General features: G+C 40.9%; 1 protein-coding gene across 10 annotated transcripts in view; it reads right to left on the reverse strand.

Annotated features, from left to right (window-relative positions):
* Positions 1-1,599: 1,599 nt before the first annotated feature.
* Positions 1,600-20,227, reverse strand: part of RESF1 (retroelement silencing factor 1) — a 35,691-nt gene continuing 17,063 nt past the window's right edge. For 7 of the 10 annotated variants that reach the window (XM_071551194.1, XM_071551189.1, XM_071551191.1 and 4 more), the window contains 4 exons: positions 11,329-11,436; positions 4,766-10,094; positions 3,948-4,022; positions 1,600-2,769 (listed from right to left, as the gene is read on the reverse strand). In XM_071551194.1, coding sequence (XP_071407295.1) covers positions 2,627-2,769; positions 3,948-4,022; positions 4,766-10,055 — 5,508 coding nt within the window. In that variant the 5' untranslated portion in view covers positions 10,056-10,094; positions 11,329-11,436 and the 3' untranslated portion in view covers positions 1,600-2,626. The remainder of the gene's footprint in view (positions 2,770-3,947; positions 4,023-4,765; positions 10,095-11,328; positions 11,437-20,227) is intronic. The other 3 variants (XM_071551195.1, XM_071551190.1, XM_071551197.1) reach the window with 1 other exon arrangement.

Raw genomic sequence — 20,227 nt, forward strand, 5'->3', positions numbered from 1 at the left:
GGCCAGAAGTTGAGGGAGATACCACAACTGGTAAGGCAAACCTGGGCCTATGAGCAGGGTGTGTGGGTGGAGGACATGTAGGACTGTCAAGACCTATTAGTGCTCTCAGAGCTATGACAGGATCAGTGGTTTGTACAAAGCAACCCCAGCAGAGACATTCATATTGCAAGTGTTTTCAAGAACAGGCAACAACTCAACAATGGACACAAGTTACCTCTGTGACTGGCACCTTCAGTGTTCGCAAATGCCCTCATGCTCACATTTATCAGTTCAAGCAACACAGCACTAGTTTTCACACAGCATCTTGCCTATCCAAGGCCTTGCTGTAATATCATGGCTTCAGTCAGTCAGCACTGAAAGAAGCAGGAGAAATGGCAATTTTTAAAGAGCACATGGTAGTCTTCAGTGCCAGATGCATGCAGTAATTACGTGGTAAGTGTAGCACAGGCTACGAGCCAGCCCCAAGTGCAAAATAAAGTACAGGACAGCTACTGACCTGTACAACAACCAACTAACATAAGAACCAAGCTACTCTATCCCAAAGATCCTAGCCATACCAAAACAGTAGGCACAAGTCCCCATGTAAACATAGTCAAAGAGCCAAGATTCCGTCCTGGGTGTAAGAGAGGAAGAAGATGTAGCTGGATTCACTGGGACTCAAAACTGGCATTCTCATTCACTGGATGCACAAGGTCAGTGAGCAAACTTCTCCAAATATTTAGAATAAAAACACCATGGGTCACTGGATTGAATAATTTCCTATTGAAAAGAATTCACTCAGGCATTTAAGTCAGCTTCTTGTATCACTGTGCAGAACAAAACCCAGACTAAATTCTTGACAGGAACTATGTGTCGTTTGGACTGGGTACACTGAAGGCTGCAATGAATCTTTGCTAGGGCAGGCAGTATAACACAGGTAACTAAACTCCCATGAAAGTGCAAAATAAAACCTCCTCAGAGTTGCCAACATTATTACAAAATCCTTCAGAGGTGTCATTCCCCACAGACTAACAGTTTGGCATCCAGCCAGAAAAACAAACGAACCAAGAAAAGCCTCCTAAATTACCAGGAAGGATGTGCCAGACAGGGAATTAAAATCTTCCCAAATAGTTCTCTAGTTTGAAAGAATAAACACACACTTGATAGATGGTGAGGACTTCTGTCTCCCCAAAAAGCCTATTTTTAATTCAGCACACAGAGAGAGTTAAGATACTGCGATGTTACACTCCACCAGACAATTACATCCAAGATGCCTGCACACATTGATCTTCACAAATGGAGTAGTGCTGAAGACTTTTTTAGTATATATGCCAGCCAATTCCCAATTCCAAGTCAGAGCAGGAATGAAAAAAGTGTATGCTGAAGAACACAGAACACATTTCTGATGTTTCCTGAAGTATAAGTGTGTGCTGTTAAGATTTCAGCAGAAAAAGCTTGGGCTTAAGTCTGGTTTTTGTTTCCAATTACGTCCGTTTAACAAGGAAGATTCAGGACTTATTTTAAAGCTGCTTTTGATCTAGAGGAATATTTTCAATGCCTATTTAACTAACTGCAATAAACACAACTTTATACTCTTAAACTTAAAAAAAAAAGACAAGGTATAGTCCTCAAAAGTTTATTTCAAGTATAAAAGTCAGTCAGTGAAATATCTACAGGTTTTTCTTTCAGCATAAAGGATTAAGATAGAAAGAATCAAGTACCAAATTTCTGAAAAAATATTATTTGATTCAAAATTTTGAATAATAATGAAAAGGCACTTAAACAAAAGATACCCAGCGACAAATATAACTCTTCTGTCACAGTGAATGTGAAATCAAACATTATCTAATACTGTATAAACAATTAATTACAGTCTATTTAAAATGAGCAACATGGTCCAAACAAGAGTGAATTCAAACTCCCTGCACTTCAACAACAGCACTTTTCTTTCAAGTGTAAAGAGAAGTTTTCAGTCACCTAACAGTTTACAGCACAGCATTCAAACTAAAAACTCAGAATTCAATTTGTACAAGTTCCACAAAAAGAAATGTAACAAAACTGGGTAGCAGCACAAAAACTTCATAAACACCCCGATCTGTATGCTTGATTTAAGGGGTTAAAAGTTCTATTCCCAGTTTAAAAAAAAAACTTTCTACAAAACAAAAGCCTTTTTACAAGCAAAACAATCAGGCCAGCATAACTGGAAAGTAAAAGTGTAATGCTTGGAAATCCATTGCAATCCCTTTCCAGTAGAAATATTCTTCCACTGCCAACAATGGAAAATAGTAAAAATACAGTTTTCAAGAATCAGAATACAGGCTATGAACATTTAAATTAGTTTTATCTTCTTTTGGTCAAGATTCAAAAAACTCCTCTATCTTAAAAAAAGAATTCAAACATGCCAAAAGAAACAACACATTTAAAAACAGAACTTACAGCACCAAAGCATATTTGTGCAATAAATACAGAATAAGATGTCAATTATTTTACAAGTATGAGGAAAGCAGGCAGGGAAATACCCAACACCTACCAAAAAACTGTGACTTTACAATTACTCAGAAATATTAAGTAAACTGAAAAAAAGCATCTTAGTGTTGGCATTTTTTTCTCCGTGATACTGAATAAGATCTCTGACACAGGAGTGCTATCAAGACTTTTGCATCTTTTTTTCCAGATACATTTTCCTGTAGGTCTGAAACATCCCTTTTGAGTCTTTGCTTGGAATGTGAAGAGTCTCGCCATCTCCATCCAGGATCTGTATAGCTCTATCAAGGGGAATACTGTCCTCAGCTGCAAGACAGACAAGCAGGTTAAAGCAAGAGTCTGAGTCTCAAAGGACTTTACTTCTTATCCATGTGGTATTTAAGGTCCTCCAGTGCGAAGAAGGATGACACAAACGTCATTCCTAAAGCACCAAGCAACTCAGATTTAAATCAATCTCCAATGCATCTTTAAGCACAGAATGGCCATTTGGGTGTCTTCACAAGGGAGATTTCTGAAGAATATTAAGAAAGGTGTGACAGAGAACGTGCACTTGTGAAAATAAGAGAAGCAGCAAGAGCAAGGGCTAAAAGGATGGCAAAGACCAATGGCCAAGGACACAGGCAACAGCATTAAAAGATGCAGATGTTGCAAAACATGTTGCTTGCATCAACACCACAACACAGATATGAGCATGCAAGTCCTCTGTTGACAAGTTAAAAGAAGCAGAAGGCAACAAGGCTACAGCATGCTGAATGCACTATTTTGTTTCCTGTTAGATAGCAGAAAAACAAGACTATGGCTGGAAAGATAACTTAAAGCAAAGAAACAAAGACAGTTGGGAGCAACCTCACCAAAGATTTACATAGGATGGAACAAGCAAGATCCTGAGATGAAAGACGCTGTTATTGTAACAGCTGACTCCTAAAAAAGTATGAAAGCAATTTGGCAATCAAGAGAAACAAGGAAGATGTGCTAGTGGCCCCAGTTTTCCTTTGTGTGTCCATCTTGACCAGACTAATGGGACACACATGTTCTGGAACTTGTGAGCATAGATGTATGCGTGGACAGCACTAATGTACTGTGAAAGCCAGATTAGAAAAAGATTCTCTTTCTGCTTTTGAAGTCCCACACTGGATTTTGCTACATCACTTCCTACATTTTAAAGCATGAAAGAGCTAGCTTAGTCTTTGCCTACAATTTGAAACTGTACTTGATTGTTGTTTACAGTGCTACATCCAAGTCAACTGCACACATGTATGCAGGATAATTTCAATAATCTCCAACAATATATTCGTACGGCAGTAAAAAGCTCCACAAATCTTTGGAACCCATATGTCTACTCTGCAGTATCCATTTAATCAGCAGAACTGGTAAAGAATAAGTTAAAATGCTTTATTAAGGTTTGCAACTGTAAAGGAACACTGAAAACAAAGCAAACAGTGTTTAAACTATATTTCAAACAGGATACTCAGAAGTCATTTCACCTGTAGAGATCTCTTCCACTTTCTTTTGCTTAAGTGGTTCAGATTTTAACCAATCTTCTTTTTTACTCTTGACACCTAAAAAGAAAATTTAAAAAAAATGTATTTTTGCAGTTCCTGTATCACAGGTTTTGGTCTCTATTCAGCATGAAGTTTCAACACATATACTGGCACATGCAAGAGGGAATTTCCTTTGGGTGTGAAAATGTCTGCAAGGGCTGGTATGTAAAACTTTAAACTTGGTACAAACACAGAATTTGACATAAATATCTTCACAACGCACCATCTAAGATGCTGAAAGAGCTGGGATAGGGAAGAAGAGAAGGGAAAAAGGCAGCTTAAAGGAAAGATGGCAAAGCTTATGGAGACTATGTGCAGGGTATGTCAGACCCAAGCCCTCTCTCTTCCTCTGTGTCATAAAAGATCTCTCCCTCCACTGTCTGCCCAGCCAGACTCATACACATCCAGGTGAATACCAAATACAGATCACATCACCTTTGGTAATTATGCCAAGAGAATCTACTTTCTACAAACAAGCCAACCTGTCTTCTACAAGTAGGTTAGAAAGCCTTCTCGCAAAGTTACTAGAAACTGCCACGCTCTAAAGTACTCTAACTTCATCCCGTAAGACTTACAGAAAATTGAAGGAAGTCTCATGCTCTTTTTCAGTTTAAGACACAGCTACAGTCTGTCGGACAACTAGCTAAGAGATCTGTGCCTTCAGCTTCAGTGTTTCCACTGCCTGTGGTTTTGTGCAACACAAATTTAAAAAGGAGTACATACTTTTTTCTTACAAATTAATAATCAAGATAGCATCATACCTGCTACGACGACTTTGTCTCTTTCCATTGAATTCTTTGCAGCTGAGCTTTCTTCGCCACTGGCTGGATTTCTGAAGAGTATCTCTGGACACAGTTTAAATTCAAGTACTTCCTGTTTGAATGGTTTGTTAACTGTTGACACAGACGCATCTTTTTTTGAATCACTGTTTTGTGACACTTTAGTCTTCTTATGCCAGACAGGTCTGACAGGAGATGTCTCCAGCTTTGTCAGATATATGCGTTCCTGTGCTGTACGTTTAAACGCAACTCTGTTCAGGTACTGTTTTTTTGGTTCCTTTTGAAGATGTAACTTTAATCTGTTATTTCTTCTATTTAAGTACAGCAGATTTTTATCAGGAAACATTTTTTCAGAGCACTTTTCTTTGTTTTGACCATCAAGACGACGTTCTTTGTTAGAAAAGTAGTTTTTAGATATGGGAGAAGATCGAGCCCTTTTTCTCTGCAGTTTAAGCAGAGAGTGATCTGCTAAGGAGCTCTTTGGTTTCCAGACATTTTCTCCATTCAATTTTTTAGCTTTGTCAGTATTTATCATGCAATTATGTGCCACCTGTTTAAAATTCTTTGCTTCAGATTGTTTCAGTCTTTCATCTTCTAACTTTGCTTTCTTAAATTCTTTCTTCCCAATCATATTTTCCTTCATCTTCCGTTTGTATGGCTGCTCTTGTGAAGGATGAACTTTCACAGACTTATGTGGAGAATATTTTGTCTTTCTTGACTTTAAGTCCACAGCACCAAAATTTGAGAACTTGACAGCATCAGCTTGGTAACTATACAGCTTTTTATGTTTTACTTCTGCTGGTAGTTTGTCTTTCTCTTTAACATTAATTGCTACATCTTGCCCCAGCATCTCCTTTTCTTTACTACAGTTCTGTCCTTCAGCTGAGTTCTTTTCACAGGTTTCAATTTTTTGTCCTTGATTGACTTCAGAGTGCTTAATTTCTACAGTTTCTGACTTCATAAATTTGTGAATATGAGTTTTGGATTTCATGGTCAAATCTGGTTTGGTTTTATCTTTTGCAGGGAACTCAGTTTTGAAAACCCTCTCCTTATTTCCGGATGACGTTGCCATGTTGTCTGCAAATGTATGACCACTTTTATCCAACAATTCTTTGGAGGTAGTCTGATGTTCTTTACTGTCAGAATGAAATTCTTTGCTTGGCAATGGGGTTTCTTTATCAATTTGCAGCTCTTCTTTGCAGCTGCTGCTTTTAGATTTATCAGCATCCTGGTTTTCAAAGGAATTAAGCGGTCCTGTATTTTCCTGTGTTGTAGGCAGTTTGTGTTCATCATTCACCTTCAGCTCAGCTGTTTCGTTCATTGCAGAGGTGTATTTGCAAATATCTTCTTTATTTTTGCTAATACTGTTTGGGATTTTTTCAGAAATTGTCAGGTTTCCCACTGCAGAGTTTTCTTCTGTTATAACATCAGATTTACTGTTATTTTCTTGTCTCTCTGAAGAGCTACTATTTTCAGCTTTTGAAAGTTGATAATCATTTTTCTCTGAACCACATGTTCCTAATTGACCGGGAGAATGTGGGATATTGCATCCTACAGATACAAAACCCGTTAAAGAACAATCCTCGTTTTTTGCACTGGAGTTGCAAGTTTCTTGTGGAGTTTTTTTCTTCTCACCCAGACTCTGACCATGCTGAGCATTGCCTTCAAGGTTCTCCTCAGCTAAAGCCTTTTCTGGTTGTTGACTCACTGCTCTCTTGCTGTCACTAGAGGGCCACTGGTTGTGTTCAGGAAACAGTTCTCGAATTTCATCAGAGCTTAAAACTGAAATTTTTATCTGATTTACTGTGTCCTTCAAACAGGAATTGTCACATTTTTTCATCTTTTTTGGAGCTTGACTATCCATCACTTCAGCCACAGAATGATTTTGTGCTCGTGCTTTTCTTAGCATATCAGCACTTTCAATGCCATATGGAAACTCATTCACTAGTTCAGACAGCTGATTGTTTAGATATTTACTAGGTCCTGCTCCAAAAGAGTTCATCTCTTTTTCTGTGCTATTTTTAGTGGGCATGGAATTTTGTTTAATGTGGCCTCCTGGAACAGTGGGCACATTTGTTTCACCAGTTACGCTGACAGAGGAATCTAGTGAATGTTGAGCTAACTTCCCATTTATGTTAGCAAGATTTTCAAAGTCATTTTCAGAATGTTTGAAGGATGTCTCTAATGACATTTTCTGTTCTGAGGTAGAAACTGTTTTAGGAGTTTTGCCACAGCTTTTTTTATCCAAATTACTTGTTGTGCTACCATGCAAAACCTTATCTGCTTTACTCACGCAGCTTGATGATTCTCCCAACATCTTTAACAGCAAGCTCTCTCTTTGGGGAGTGGCATTGCTCAGCCCACTTTTACGCAAGTCCAGATGTTGTTCCTTTTTCCCTGCATCAGATCCATTTCCTTCTGATGTATGTGTCTCATAGACTGATCTGAATATGCCTGCTATTTGTGGATTATAAAATTTATTACCTTCTACAAGAGAACATACACTAGAAATAGAAAACATCTGATCTTCCAACACAGCTGTGGATGTATCTCCTGTCTCTAACACAGTTTGCTTATGATCTCTTACACCTTCTTGAAAGATTGTACTAGAAAAATTTGTGCCTGATTCAGGAAGGGAAGCCTTGTTTTGTAACCCAAGCTGCGAATTTTCTCTGACGTCTTGTGCAGATTGATTAACTGGCCTTTTGTTTTCATTATATGAATCATTTCCATTCACATTGGTTTTTACTCTTCTGTTTTCATTACCTAATTTGATCTGTTGCAAATGTGAGTCCACTTTTTGTTCCAGAACAGAATCACTGGGTGACAACCAAGCATTTTCTATTGCTCCTTTGTCAGTATTTGCCACACTTGAACCATTTTTCACCGCTTCTTCCAAGCTACATGTGCTCTCCAAGTCAATCACTGGATAGGTTTTACCTTCAGATGTTGGAATTTTGTCTGCTTGCTCACTCTGTGTTCTCTGTTCAGAAAGTACTAAAGGAGAGACAACTGCAACTTGAGGTTCAAAATTTTTCATCACATTGGAAGTCAGTGTATCAAGTTTTTGTCCTACAGAGGTAGTTGTTACAGGCAAAACTGCTTCATTCATACTAACCAGAGCATTATTTTGTTCTCTCTTTTTTGAGTTTTGACTGGAGGGTGAAATCTGATTTGCTGTGGGGCTTTCATTTGACTGTTTATTTTGCGTATTTCCAGATTCTGACGAATGCTTCCTCCACAAGCTCAGGCATGCAGTTAGCTCTTCCATAGAGTAAGTACAATTGACCTGTTTACAGGATGTATTTTCAGCAAATGGCATTTTTTTCTGAGCTACCTCATTCTGGAATTTAGCTTCACCAGATTTAGCTGTTTCTGACACAGAAGAGTTTGTGTGAACCACAGATGTCTGCTCACCTTTCAAACTTTCTGTGTTCTTCTCACTAGTGTCTTTTTTTGAGCTTCCACCTGAAACAGATGTATCTACCATCTGTTTTTCATTACACAGGAGATCAGTCAGTATTTTATCAGCAGTAGCACCAGCTGTCTGTTCTTTCAATACATTTGTGCTGCTCAATACAAACTGAAGAAACGATGAGTTCTCAGGGCTAATTTGCACACTCTTTGATGCAATTTTGACAGTGCTACCTGCCTGGCTAAAACATGAAGCATTCTTCAAGGAATTTGCAGTTTCTTGAGAAGAAGCCAAGGCATAGACATCCCGTTGTTCCAAGGTGGCAATGCTCTCGGGATTATTTAATTGAGCTGGGAGTTTGCTCTGGGAGGGAATAGGAGCTAAGCTTGATGAAGGGCTTCCCTGCAACACCTGGGGGTTACTTTGAGTTCCCTCTAATCTTCTGTTATCAGCATTGGCAAGATTTTTGTTCTTTCTTTCTTCATGTGAAATCTTAAGTGTCTGATTCTCCATCAACATTGTTTGAGTTGAAAAATGTGGTATGTTTTGTTTGGGCACCCATGGAAGATGATTAGCAAGAGTACACTCATAACTGGGAGGAGAAGTGAGAGTGCTTTTGTCATGCTGCGAAGCTGCTAAGAATTTTCTTTTTAAATGATGAAACCTCTCAAGCAGGACACATTTCTGTTTAATAGTGTGCAGCCTCTCAGCTTCCCAAGCTAGTCTGTCTTCTATACGTTTTCTTTCATCTGCTTCTGCTGAAGAAAGTTGAGAATTAACAGGCTCATTTATTAAACTACTGGTCTGGCTTTCTTGAACTGAAGGATCACTGGGAATGCTAGGAGATGGCACAGTCATTTCATTAAAAGACCTATTTGCTGTCACACTTCCACTTGAATTACAGACATTTCTAACTGATTGACTGACTTCTTCAGATTGCTGCTTCTGATAGTGTTGCTGAATACTGTTAAAACCAGAATTTTTTTGATCCAGTTGGCTCCTCTGTTGGCTAAGGGAGTACCCATTAGGTATGTTTTGTACTTCCTGTGGCACACCTATTGAAGACTCTGCTGCAGCTCTTGAAGCACAGTTAGCAGGCAACAAGGATGGTGCAGAACATCCTCTAGGATCTTCCGATCCCATTTGACTTGGTTGAAATTGTGGGAGCTGTACATTTGTTCCAGTATTTTGATTCAGTGAGTATGAAACTTTGCACTGAGTGTTGGACTGAAATACTTGGGTTTGGACTTGTTGCCCAGATGTATCAAGAGACCCAGAATTATTCTGGGAATGAGTGCTACTTTGATATAATGCCGCAAATCTCATAGAATTCTGCTGCTGTATTTGTGGCTGCATAGTGTAAGTATTTGGAGCAACATAATGAGGGTCCTGAAGTACACTCCTTATGTTATTTCCAGCATTCATTTGAGAAGACAGGGGAGGTACATTTCTACAGGAATAATTGTAGGCATTAGAGGCTGGCCAAGAAGTTTGAGTCATCTCTGCCTGAGAAGGTGATTGCTGAATGGGAGGTTTCTGACCTGTTATGTACATCTGTGGATGTTGTCTAACTGAGTATTTTGACATAAAAAAATTATTACCAGTTACAGATGCTCCTGGTAAGGCCTGATCCGAAGTTTTGAATCCTTCAGCATTTACGAGAGGAAAGGAAACCTTGACAGTTGGCAGATATACGAATTGGTTATTTTCAGCATAAGTGCATGCATTTTTAGAGGAGCTGGCATTTGTCTGAGGAAAGGCATGTCCATTAGAAAGCAACTGAGTGCGATATGCTCCTTCACTTTGCAGGTTCATATTTGCATTAGCATTCTGGACTGCTCCTGCATTCCAGTCCATCTTCTCTTGATTTCTTTTTCTTCAGGCAAAACCAAAATGCTAAAAAAAAAAGTTTGAAAAGGTTACAACCTTAATCTTTTGAACAAAACCTATTTCACTTATTAAGAACAGAACTGTTGAACTTTAACTGCTAGGCAGGAGTGCAACCCCACCGGCACATCCCATCAACACCAATGCTGTCAATGTCAAGTTGCACAAATTATTCCCTGAATACAGTTAAGGTCCAAAATGAGCAGCAACTAACAATTCTATTGATTGTCTAATGACTAACAAAATCCTTGTGTTCTTCTACTAATTCTATTATTATTCAACTTTTTAATTTAACAAGAGATTGCTATATTTACCTTCTCATCCAAAAACAATGGGAAAAACCCCAAGGTATTTGTACAACATGGCACAATGAGCAATGTTTAAGAGCTGACATAAGAAACACCTACAGAATAAAATATAGGCTAGAGTTTTCAGACAAGAAGACCAAATTTCAATTGTACCTTCAAATACAACAAAATAAATAAATAAATTTGCGGTTAGTAAAAGTCTCTTCTAATAATGTGGTGAAGTATACATTAATTTTTACCTGTTTTTTACAACACCCAAACAGTGGAAAGTTACATTTCCTTCAGTTTTCTAATACCCTTAATGTATACAAAACATTTAAATTCTTTTCTAATGGAAAAAACTCAATTTTCATTGGCTGTGTTTGGTATTATTTCTTTCTGAGAGGCCCTCCTCTAGGAAAATAGATACAGAGGAAAAAAAATGAAGCCTAATACACAGAACAAATTGTTACAGGCTTTTGACCTGTTGGATTGGGCAAGACACTCCAGCACAGATTTAATAGTAGATTCGCTGTCCTTAACATTAAAGTCTGTACACCTGCTCACTGGAGCCAGAAAACACTTACGCAGGGAAAAAAACATAGGGAGAGTGTAAGACTCAGCACTTGGCTTGTTGCACACCACGTAATCAATGCATTTTTGAAGACAACAAAGGGGTCCTCAGAACCTGGGAGATTACCCAAATCCAATCTAAAGAAACCTACAACAAAAGACAAGTCACTAAGGAATGAAATCTCTGAGCATTCAGGAAAGAGAAGAATTACAGTGACAGCAAGCCCACTTCACTTTCTCATCTGAGTAAAGTGAGGAGAATTTCAACCTGTCCCTCACTTTGTGATGAACGGAGTCAAGGTCCCTTGTGTGGGATTTGGACAAGCCTGCTCTGCTGCCTTCTGCTATTTACATTAATTCTTAAGAAGCCTTTTGAGGTTTACCTGCTTTAACACAAAGAGGCTCTTCACTGCAAAGCAGAGCTTGGGGCAGCACTGGCAGAGAATGGTTGTCATGGGCTGAGTCCAGGGAGTGGTGGGTGGCTGCTTCTCCTGGGAACAAAAGGGAGATTCAGTCCCTCAGAAAGGCCATCCAGGGCAGGGGCATCAGCAGACAACAGCGGTTTTGGCAGCCAAAAGCTCTTTCTAGCTGGCTCCAAGCACTCGTCCCCTAAAGGAGACCTGTGGTATCATGCTTGGAAGGGGAACTGCACCGGGATGCAACCCCAGCCCATGCCCACCAAAGGTACTGAGATCACTGAGCTGCCAGGGTAGAGGGTCCCATTGATTCAGAAGACATGGAGCCTGACTGCTAATCCAGCCCATTCGCTTTTCTTTATTGCCTGAGACTCCTGCTGGGCTTACCCTTAGGCATGGCTGGGGCAACCCTTCCTGCTTGACCTCTGCTGCTTTGGATCTGACTTTGTGGTTTTGAGTCAGTAGAATGCACAGGAGCAAACTGGAGCTCTGCACACCACCTCATAAAATATGCATGTCTTACAACATCTGCAATGCACTTTGTTGCACCACTTTCATATCTTCCCACCAGAACTCTGAAGCACAATCAGAAGAGATCAATTCTCTGGGGCAAGATCCAGTTTCACTCCTACAAGCTCTCCCTTCTACACCTCTGCTTTTTCAGTTTCAGTCATGTGAGATTTCACAATTTCTGAAAAGAACCCAGTATTCCCATTTCAAAGAGAAACTACAAAGAAGATGCCCCAAACAAACTCTTCTCTGTACCTCACACCCTTGTGGTGGGTGGGGGTGGAACAGACATCAGTCCTGGCTTTTCACAGCCAGGTCACTATGGCCACATTTTTCCACATTGATTCACACAAGGAAGGGGTGGAAATGTGGGCTTAGTATTGCATTACAAGATATTTCTGAGCACACAAAGGAAAGGAGCAGCACAGAAGGGAGCAGAGGTGGGATGTGATGCCTGGTCAGCAAGTCCAGACAGACATCACAACTCAACAATAAAAGCCAGTCAGACCAGAAAAAAATTTAACTCCCCATAACGCACTGGCTGGAGTTGTTCATCTGAAGAACCCCTACCCTGTTTCCTAATGGTCTGCTTGATATCCATGCTTATGTTGCCCAAAAGGGTGTAATAAAACTGTTTAGAGACAGAGTGTAGTCCTTAAACAGCAAGGTATTTATTAAAATAACGTTGGGGAACTCCCGGTTTGCACCTGACAACAGAGTTCCTAAGTAATCAGTGTACAGTCAGAGTATTTATACAATTTCTGTGAGAGATTACATCATTTCTATGTGAATATTCATATTATTGCAACACTTGATTATAATATTCATAGCAGGTGGGGTCCAGGAGGAGTTAGGGGCGGAGTCATCCTTTTGAGGACTATTATGGTGGGAGATCTTCTAACTTCATCTGGTAGGGGTTGTATTTTGGCTCCTCATCCTCAGTGAACTTTTCAACTTCTGTTGGTTTCTGCTGACTTCAGGATAGGTTGTGCCAGGGTTCTGTACTCAAACTCCTTATCTCCTTTATTTATTCTTCCTGTATGTCAGTGTGTTCTGTACTTTTTATTTCCCTTATGTCCTTAACCTGTCTTCTTATATGACAGTGTGAGCATATCTTTGCATCGCAGCATTATCCTGGACAAACCCTAAGTTCATCTTTGGTTAACTCCCAAATCTGGTTTCTATCTAAAAATTTCTTATAGCTTAGTCTCAGGAACTATGTTTTATGTTAACTCTTTTGGGTTTTGCTCTGTTTCACTCACGCAAATCTTTGCAGACCTCAGTATTAAGATTTGGATTAAGTTGGATTTACTGAATTAAGTTTAGCCTGGTATTAGAGAATTACTGGTTTTACTATCATTTTTATCCAGATCAGTATACTACCGATTGATATTTGTGACTGTATTTTGAGATAAACTGTTTATCCCTAAAGCCGTTGGTCCGGTGTTTGTTCCTATATTCCAAATCTAGCTCAACTAGGCTGCATCAAGTCCCTCCACTCCAATGTCAATAGACAGATGCAGTACATGGCATCCTGACTGCCCTCAGCCTTGCAGCAGGCAACTGTTTCGGGGCTTTGCCCCACCTGTGGGTGCCAGATGCTCTTACAGAGGTAACTACGTGTTCCCTTCTTTCATTAGAGAAAGTCAGAAAGATAAAAGCATGAAGAGAAAGTTCCCCTGCCTATTTGTCTTAGCTCATGGTCTTAGAAATGCTATGCACTATCTGAATGCAGCTGAAGCCCAAGTTATTTCCCTATAAGCAAGAAATATCTGAAGCCCAACAGGACACTTCAGGCTGGAATAGATACAACTCTGTGACTTGCCACCGTCTGTTAGAAGGCTTGAGGTGACTGGAGAAATTGGAGGACCACATGGTCCCTGCAATAGCAGTATCTGTCTAGGAAAAGCATGACAGGTGGCTGGAAGCTGCCTAAAGGTGGATTTCTAAAAGAAAAATTGATCAAGACAACTAGGATAAGAATGTTTGGTTCAATTTGATTTCAGAGAATCATATGTCAAATTCCTCCCTTCTTGAAGACTGACTGGACTTACAAATCAGACCAGCTATTAAAACTGAGTATGACATGAATGGAGGCATCAAAACTGTGTCTTTGTGTGCTCTTCCACAGGCATAAAGCCTAGCCAAATGACATGAGCACTCCCACAAATCTGTTACTGTGAGCTGTTTAACCCGAATTGTAAATATGTCATATGATAGGCAAATACTACCTGAATTTCAGAACCAGAAATCTGGGCCCTCCTTTAGGACCTGGAATCCACCTACAAACTCCACTGGAAAATACAATCTTTTGCTATCACTAGCATACATTCACAGATAAAGGCCTTGAGATGACCAAGGCTCCTTGACTATTTCCTGGGCCAGTCCAACAAAGTTAGGATTAAGCACAGGTAGGCTGGTTATCAATCATTCTTTAGATGCAGCCCCTGTGTGCCAGATGCAGTCCTATTAAGTCTGTCATCCATCTGAGGCCCAACAGTACCCACCTGTTAAAGAGTCCTGGCCTACTCAGAGCTCATTAACATCAACAGCAACAGTTCTAGCACTACATGATCCCCACTATTTGTAAAGTTAGTTCATCATGTCATCCTGCCTCCTCTGAGAAGACACAGCAATTGCTACCATTAAAACGCCCTTGTGTCCAGGAAGTCACAATCCCCCCAGGCCTGTGCAAAAGGTCCTGACCCAAGGAGGCTTCAACTGTGGAAAGCCTGTTTGGTGCAGCCCAAAGTCCCAATACTTGTTTTTCTGGCTTTTCCCAACAACCTCCTATCACTAGAGAGTGGGAGAGGGCTTGCCCAACCCTTAGGGGACATTTTCTTGACCCTTACTGATTTGCCTGTCAGTGCCACAGGGAAGCCAAAACCCTTCTGGTCTGATCAGTCCATCAGCATTCCGTAAGAGGCCCCTTCACTGAACAGATTCACTGGATTGGAGGGTGATTCGACTGCCCTTTTCAGGGGGGAGCTAAGCCAACAGCATGGAGACTCCTCAGTGAGCTTTCCAATGTGTTATCAGCCATCAGCAACTGCTACTACCTGTAAAGGACACACTCTGTAACACTCTACCAAATAACACTCCTTATTAATACAAATTGTGACAGGTTAATAAGGATCATAGGTCCTCAGTGAGAGTGTGCCTGACTGCAAAAACCAATTTAAATAAGTCTACTAACACTACAAACAGCACAAGCTCTAATTACAGCATTTATCATGCATGGAGTGAGTTTTCTTACCCAACAGGCTCCCCTATAGGCAGGGGAAGACAGGTTCAGCCTGTTGACTGATCCCAGTAGTTTGGTGGTCTTCCTTCGGTTTCCCCTTATTTCCAACTTACTTTTATAATATCTCTTTAGGTTTAGGTGGAGCTTGAGTTACCTTAGTCATAAGTGCTTAATAAGGTAGTTGTCCTTGGCATCTCTCTCTGAGTGGACAGGCATGGCACAGTCTTTGAACTACAAAGTATCACCACATTCCCCTCCCTGCAGGGATTTCTAGGGAGGGTGGCCCCAGTGCCTTCACACTACTCCTTCCTCCACTCCATCCCCTGCAGCAGGTGCTTACCATTGTTTAGGGAATCTTTGTGGGGCATATCCATCCCATTCCATCCAGGGAGCAGCAGCTGCTTTTTATCCTCTTTAGTGTCCTCAAATTTTTAACCGTATCAATTGTTCCACACGCCCCATGCTGCCCCTTCTCCCACCAGAGTATTATCAAGGGCTCAAATGTCCCTCCGACCACTTCATCATCTGGAAACCCCCTAGCCCTTGGTTACCCAGACTTATTAGACACACAGTTAGCACCCCAGGTGAGCAAGTCCCAGCCTGATGATCTTTATCAGGTGGCACTGATGGTGCAGCTACATTCATTTCCCATCTCGAGGTAGATGCCATCATGAATACATCATCTGTGTATCCTCATGGGCAGTGAAAATTCTGCCTTCAGTTGATCACAATGGATGGGACTGCTGTTCCAGAAGCCTCTTCAGCCCTTCCCAAGGTCAGTCAAGTGTGACGTCCATAAGTCAGTCAGCGTGAGAATCTGCAATTTTTGGGAGGTTCTAACCTCCAGTGTGGTGTAACTCAAACACAATTCTAGTCAGGTCTGAACAGCCGCAGTTTACTACTCTATGTAGCTGCAGAGCTGTGTACCAAATGAGCAGCAGAGTAACAGCCTCTGCTGCATGAACTCTGCCCAGCTGGGGTAGTGACAGTTCATATATCTCCGAGTTACATGACTTGTTTTTCATAGGACTACAGGTACATGTCAGATAAGCAGAATGCAGTAAGTTACCACAAAGAATGGCAACATACAGATTACTTCAGATAATCACTAGACAGTAGTACATCCCTTTACAAGTATTTCACTCCAATAATTGGGTCAGTCTTACTCAGGGAATTCATTTACCAATGCTGCAGAAAAGTTTTAACTAGAAAGTCCTACAAAGGTCTATGAGGCATTAGCTATTTTCCTTTCACAAACAGAACTACTCATAGACCAGACCTTCTGTGTCTCCTGGTACTTCTGAACCAAACTTGCCCTAGTTTGGGTACTCTGAGAAGTACCTCCCCTACCCTCAGTGACCCATACTGTTAATGCCCTGTCAACCTGCAAGCCCCAAAATTCATCACATCTCAGAGAATTGCAAAAACAGGTAATATTCACCTGCACCCAGTTTCCCTTTAACAACCCCAGCCGGTCAGCTCACAACCCCAATGGGTCCCAGCACCTGCCTCAGTGGGGGTAAAAGAGTTTGAACAATACCCTATTTGTAAAACTTATCAGTGATTGATGGAGAAGGGAAATCACACTGGTTTTGGTGTTGAAAGCTGAGAATACTTGATTTACCAATCCCAAAGTTAAACATTTTGAGAATGTAAAAAATGTTTCTGGACAGAAACTAGCACAGGTGACAATACAGCAGACGAAGTTCCTGATACAGCCATCAACAAGTGATAGTACTGATAACTTATCAAAGGCTGCTGGGCTAAAGCCTACTGAGCTGACACAGCTGGCCTGGAAACATGACTGAAAGTGTATCACTTTATACTATAAAAGCCCAGTCACACTTTTTAACAGCAGAGACTTCTGGGTACAAAAACATCAACTATAGGCCCAACAACAGGTGGACCAACAGTCTGTCAACAATAGGCCCAGTTGCATTCAAAAGAGGCAGTCAGGTTCACAAGCACTACAGTTTGTTACATGCAACAACGGTTCTTTTGGATCGCCAGCAATACATGCATAAGCTGCAGAACAGCTACAGCACCGACAATACAACTGCAATCACAAGCTGAAAACACTCAGCACAGTCAAGGACACAAATCTTACGAAAATACAAGGAAGACAAAGACATCAACCTGTCCCTACAAATTTTGTGTTGAATTCTCATCCCCTAGTCAGGTTCAAAATGAGGGTCCTTTTATACCTTATTAACCGTTATTGTGCAAAGTCCTGTGGGTGGGGCTGTGGTCAAACCTTCTGTTCTTTGTGGTTGACTTGTGATCTTTGGCAAGAAGACTCTACAACCAAAGAGGTTATAGAGGGGCACATTTATTTCAGCACTGGGTGCATGGGGAATAGCTCCTCCAAAGACACGCACACCCGTCTGTGCTCACAGGCCTGCTTATATGCAGTCAAAACATGCATATTCACTACTCCTCATACATATGCATAACTTTCCTAGAAGATGCAGACTTTATTCTACTCAGTTCTGAGAACTATCTTCCATTTTCTCCCCCCCAGGCTCCTCCTCTCTGAGTCTGCGTGTTGGTTACCAATGTCCTTGGGCCAGGGTCTTTGAGGGTCTTTGAGGATGAAGATCAAGGTCTTCCTCAATATGTCCTTTTTACCTTGGCTCGAAAAGTAACTCAAACGGTTTTCTTGGCTACTTTTGCGCAATTAGCTTGTTCTTTTGATATATCTCTTGATTTATCTCAGTTCCATATGGTGTCTGCTCTATTTCAAAAACTTCAAGGACAGTTCTAATTGGAAACTGTCTTGGCTCTTTTCCTTTACTGTGCACAAACCTCTACATATTTGTATTTTATGTTTAGATGATTTTTATAATAATTGCTAAATGTACTCTACAAATAATTTTTATAATAACTGTTAAGCAAATTCTATAGGTGTCAAACGGCAGTCAGTAAGGGTAAATCCCTTTATCAGTTGTATGGAATATTTCTTGGTAAGAGGCACACTTCATAGGAGTTGTACAAAACATTTCCTGTTAACAAGCTGATGCATGAGACCACACAGCTTCTACCCTGCTTCACATTACTCGCTGGTGCCATGGCAACACAAACCACCTGACCTCCATCCAGTTTCCATGTCTGCTCTGAACACCACGGGCCCCATCGTATATTGAGCTTTTTCTTTTCTTCACTGTTTTAGGCTTCCAACACTTCTCACATACTCCTTTCTAGGAGCGTGTATGGAAATTCCTCCCTTGAATGGGGACGGCTCCAAGGTTACTCCTTGAGGCTGAGCTAAAGAGATATGCCCACAGTCACTGGCATGAGTAACATCAATCTCTACGTAATTATTCTGTTAACTTTAATATTGTTTATTCAATAAATAAAGCAGTGTAAATATAGTTAACTATCCAGACTATGTAGTAACTAATTCTAATTAAGGTACTTTAGTCAGTATTATCATCAGTGTCATCAGTATTATCACCTGTTCCAATCTGCTTAGATGCGGAGAGGTGAGGTTTGCCTCATAAATTCAGAGAGGAACTAAGATCTAAACATTCCCATACGATAGATTAAGGCACAAAAGAGGCCAGATACTGGATTCCAAGACAATCATTCAATTTTGTGTTTTAACACAAAAGGAGCAGAGGGAAAGAAGGAAAACAGGAAAGCAGGAAAAAGCCAGAAGCAACTGCTAGAAGCACAGAAAAAGTTATCTCCACCATGGGCTCTGCACTGGGTATGCAGGTCAGGTCCTCCATCGTGAAGATCTCCATCAGGCTCTGATTTCAGGACTTTGGTCTTCTACTGATGCCTTAAAACTTTATGTATTTCTATATATGTATAAGTTTTTATGTATTTGTATATATGTGTAGATTTGTAGACTTTTATATAGCTGTATAGCTTCTCATATTTAATGTAACAACTAGCAGTCTCTCACTCTGTACCACATTCCTGAATTTCATTGTTCAGGGCAAGATAGCGATTAAGACACTTTGCTTAGACCCAGGTACCAAAACTACAATAGTAAGATATCATTTTAGTCAAAACAAGATAGAGGACACAGGGACCTTGGAGAAGCTCCAAGAAGGGGGAAAGTGTATGAAGATGATGAAAGTGACTAAGTAAGGGGTTTTGAGACCTCTGACTCAATTCCAAGGAGGTCTGTCAAGGGGAGGTCTGTCCCACATCTGTGGGAGGTTCCAGGGTGGTATCAAGATGGTTTGAGGGTGGACAGTTCCTGGGTTGGATATGTTAAGATAATTAGGTTAATGTTATAAATCTGTGTAACTCCTGTACTGCAGTACATGCCTATATCTATATCCTGCCTGCACCTACATACACCACGTGTCTCTATACGCTTTGTACATATGAAAGCTTTCAGAGGGGGTGCTGGCTGGTGCACCTACCTATATGCACCATGCGCCTGAAAATATTTTTTTAAAAACTGCTTTTTACTTTCCCTATATTAATGTTGTCTCAAAAAGTTTTTTTCATGCATTTTAGGCAACACTGCTCTGGTCTTTAGAGATTTTTTTGGCCTGTAGTCTCCAAGGGTGAGCAAACCCACGGAGTAGCAGAGTACCATCAGCTCCCACAGCAGCAGCCCCCCATGGCACATTGTGTGTGTGTGGCTCGGCTTCGCGAACGAAGATTTGGAAAGGGCTGTCCCCACGTGGGTGTGCCCTTCCAGCCTGCACAGTGGATTTTAGGTGAGGCTCAGTGTGCGCAGAACTGGCCCCACTGTTTAAGTCCTGAGGTTCATCTGCCACGGCCGAGCGAGTTTGGACAGTGCCAGTGAAGTCCTCAGGACTAGAACCTACAGCACCCGGCATTTCCCAGGTCTCCCATCCACGTACTAATCCAGGGATGACCCTGCTTAGCTTCCGAGATCTGACGGGATCGGATGTCAGGGAGGCATTTAACTGCCCATGGCACATTGGGCACTGGGTGAATATTGTCCCAGCTCATATGAAATCAACAGACACTTGGGTAACTGTTTTAATTAAAGAGCACAGTAGGCTCTGAATGCCCATTGGCTGGTTCCCCAGCATCGTCCTCATTTGGGAGGGTGAGTCCTTGCCATGTAGCATTTACTTGATTAAAAAGCCATTTTTATTTACAGCAACTTGTTTGAAACAA

This window comes from Pithys albifrons, chromosome 3, assembly GCF_047495875.1.
Source record: "Pithys albifrons albifrons isolate INPA30051 chromosome 3, PitAlb_v1, whole genome shotgun sequence".
NCBI classification, from domain to species: Eukaryota; Metazoa; Chordata; class Aves; order Passeriformes; family Thamnophilidae; genus Pithys; species Pithys albifrons.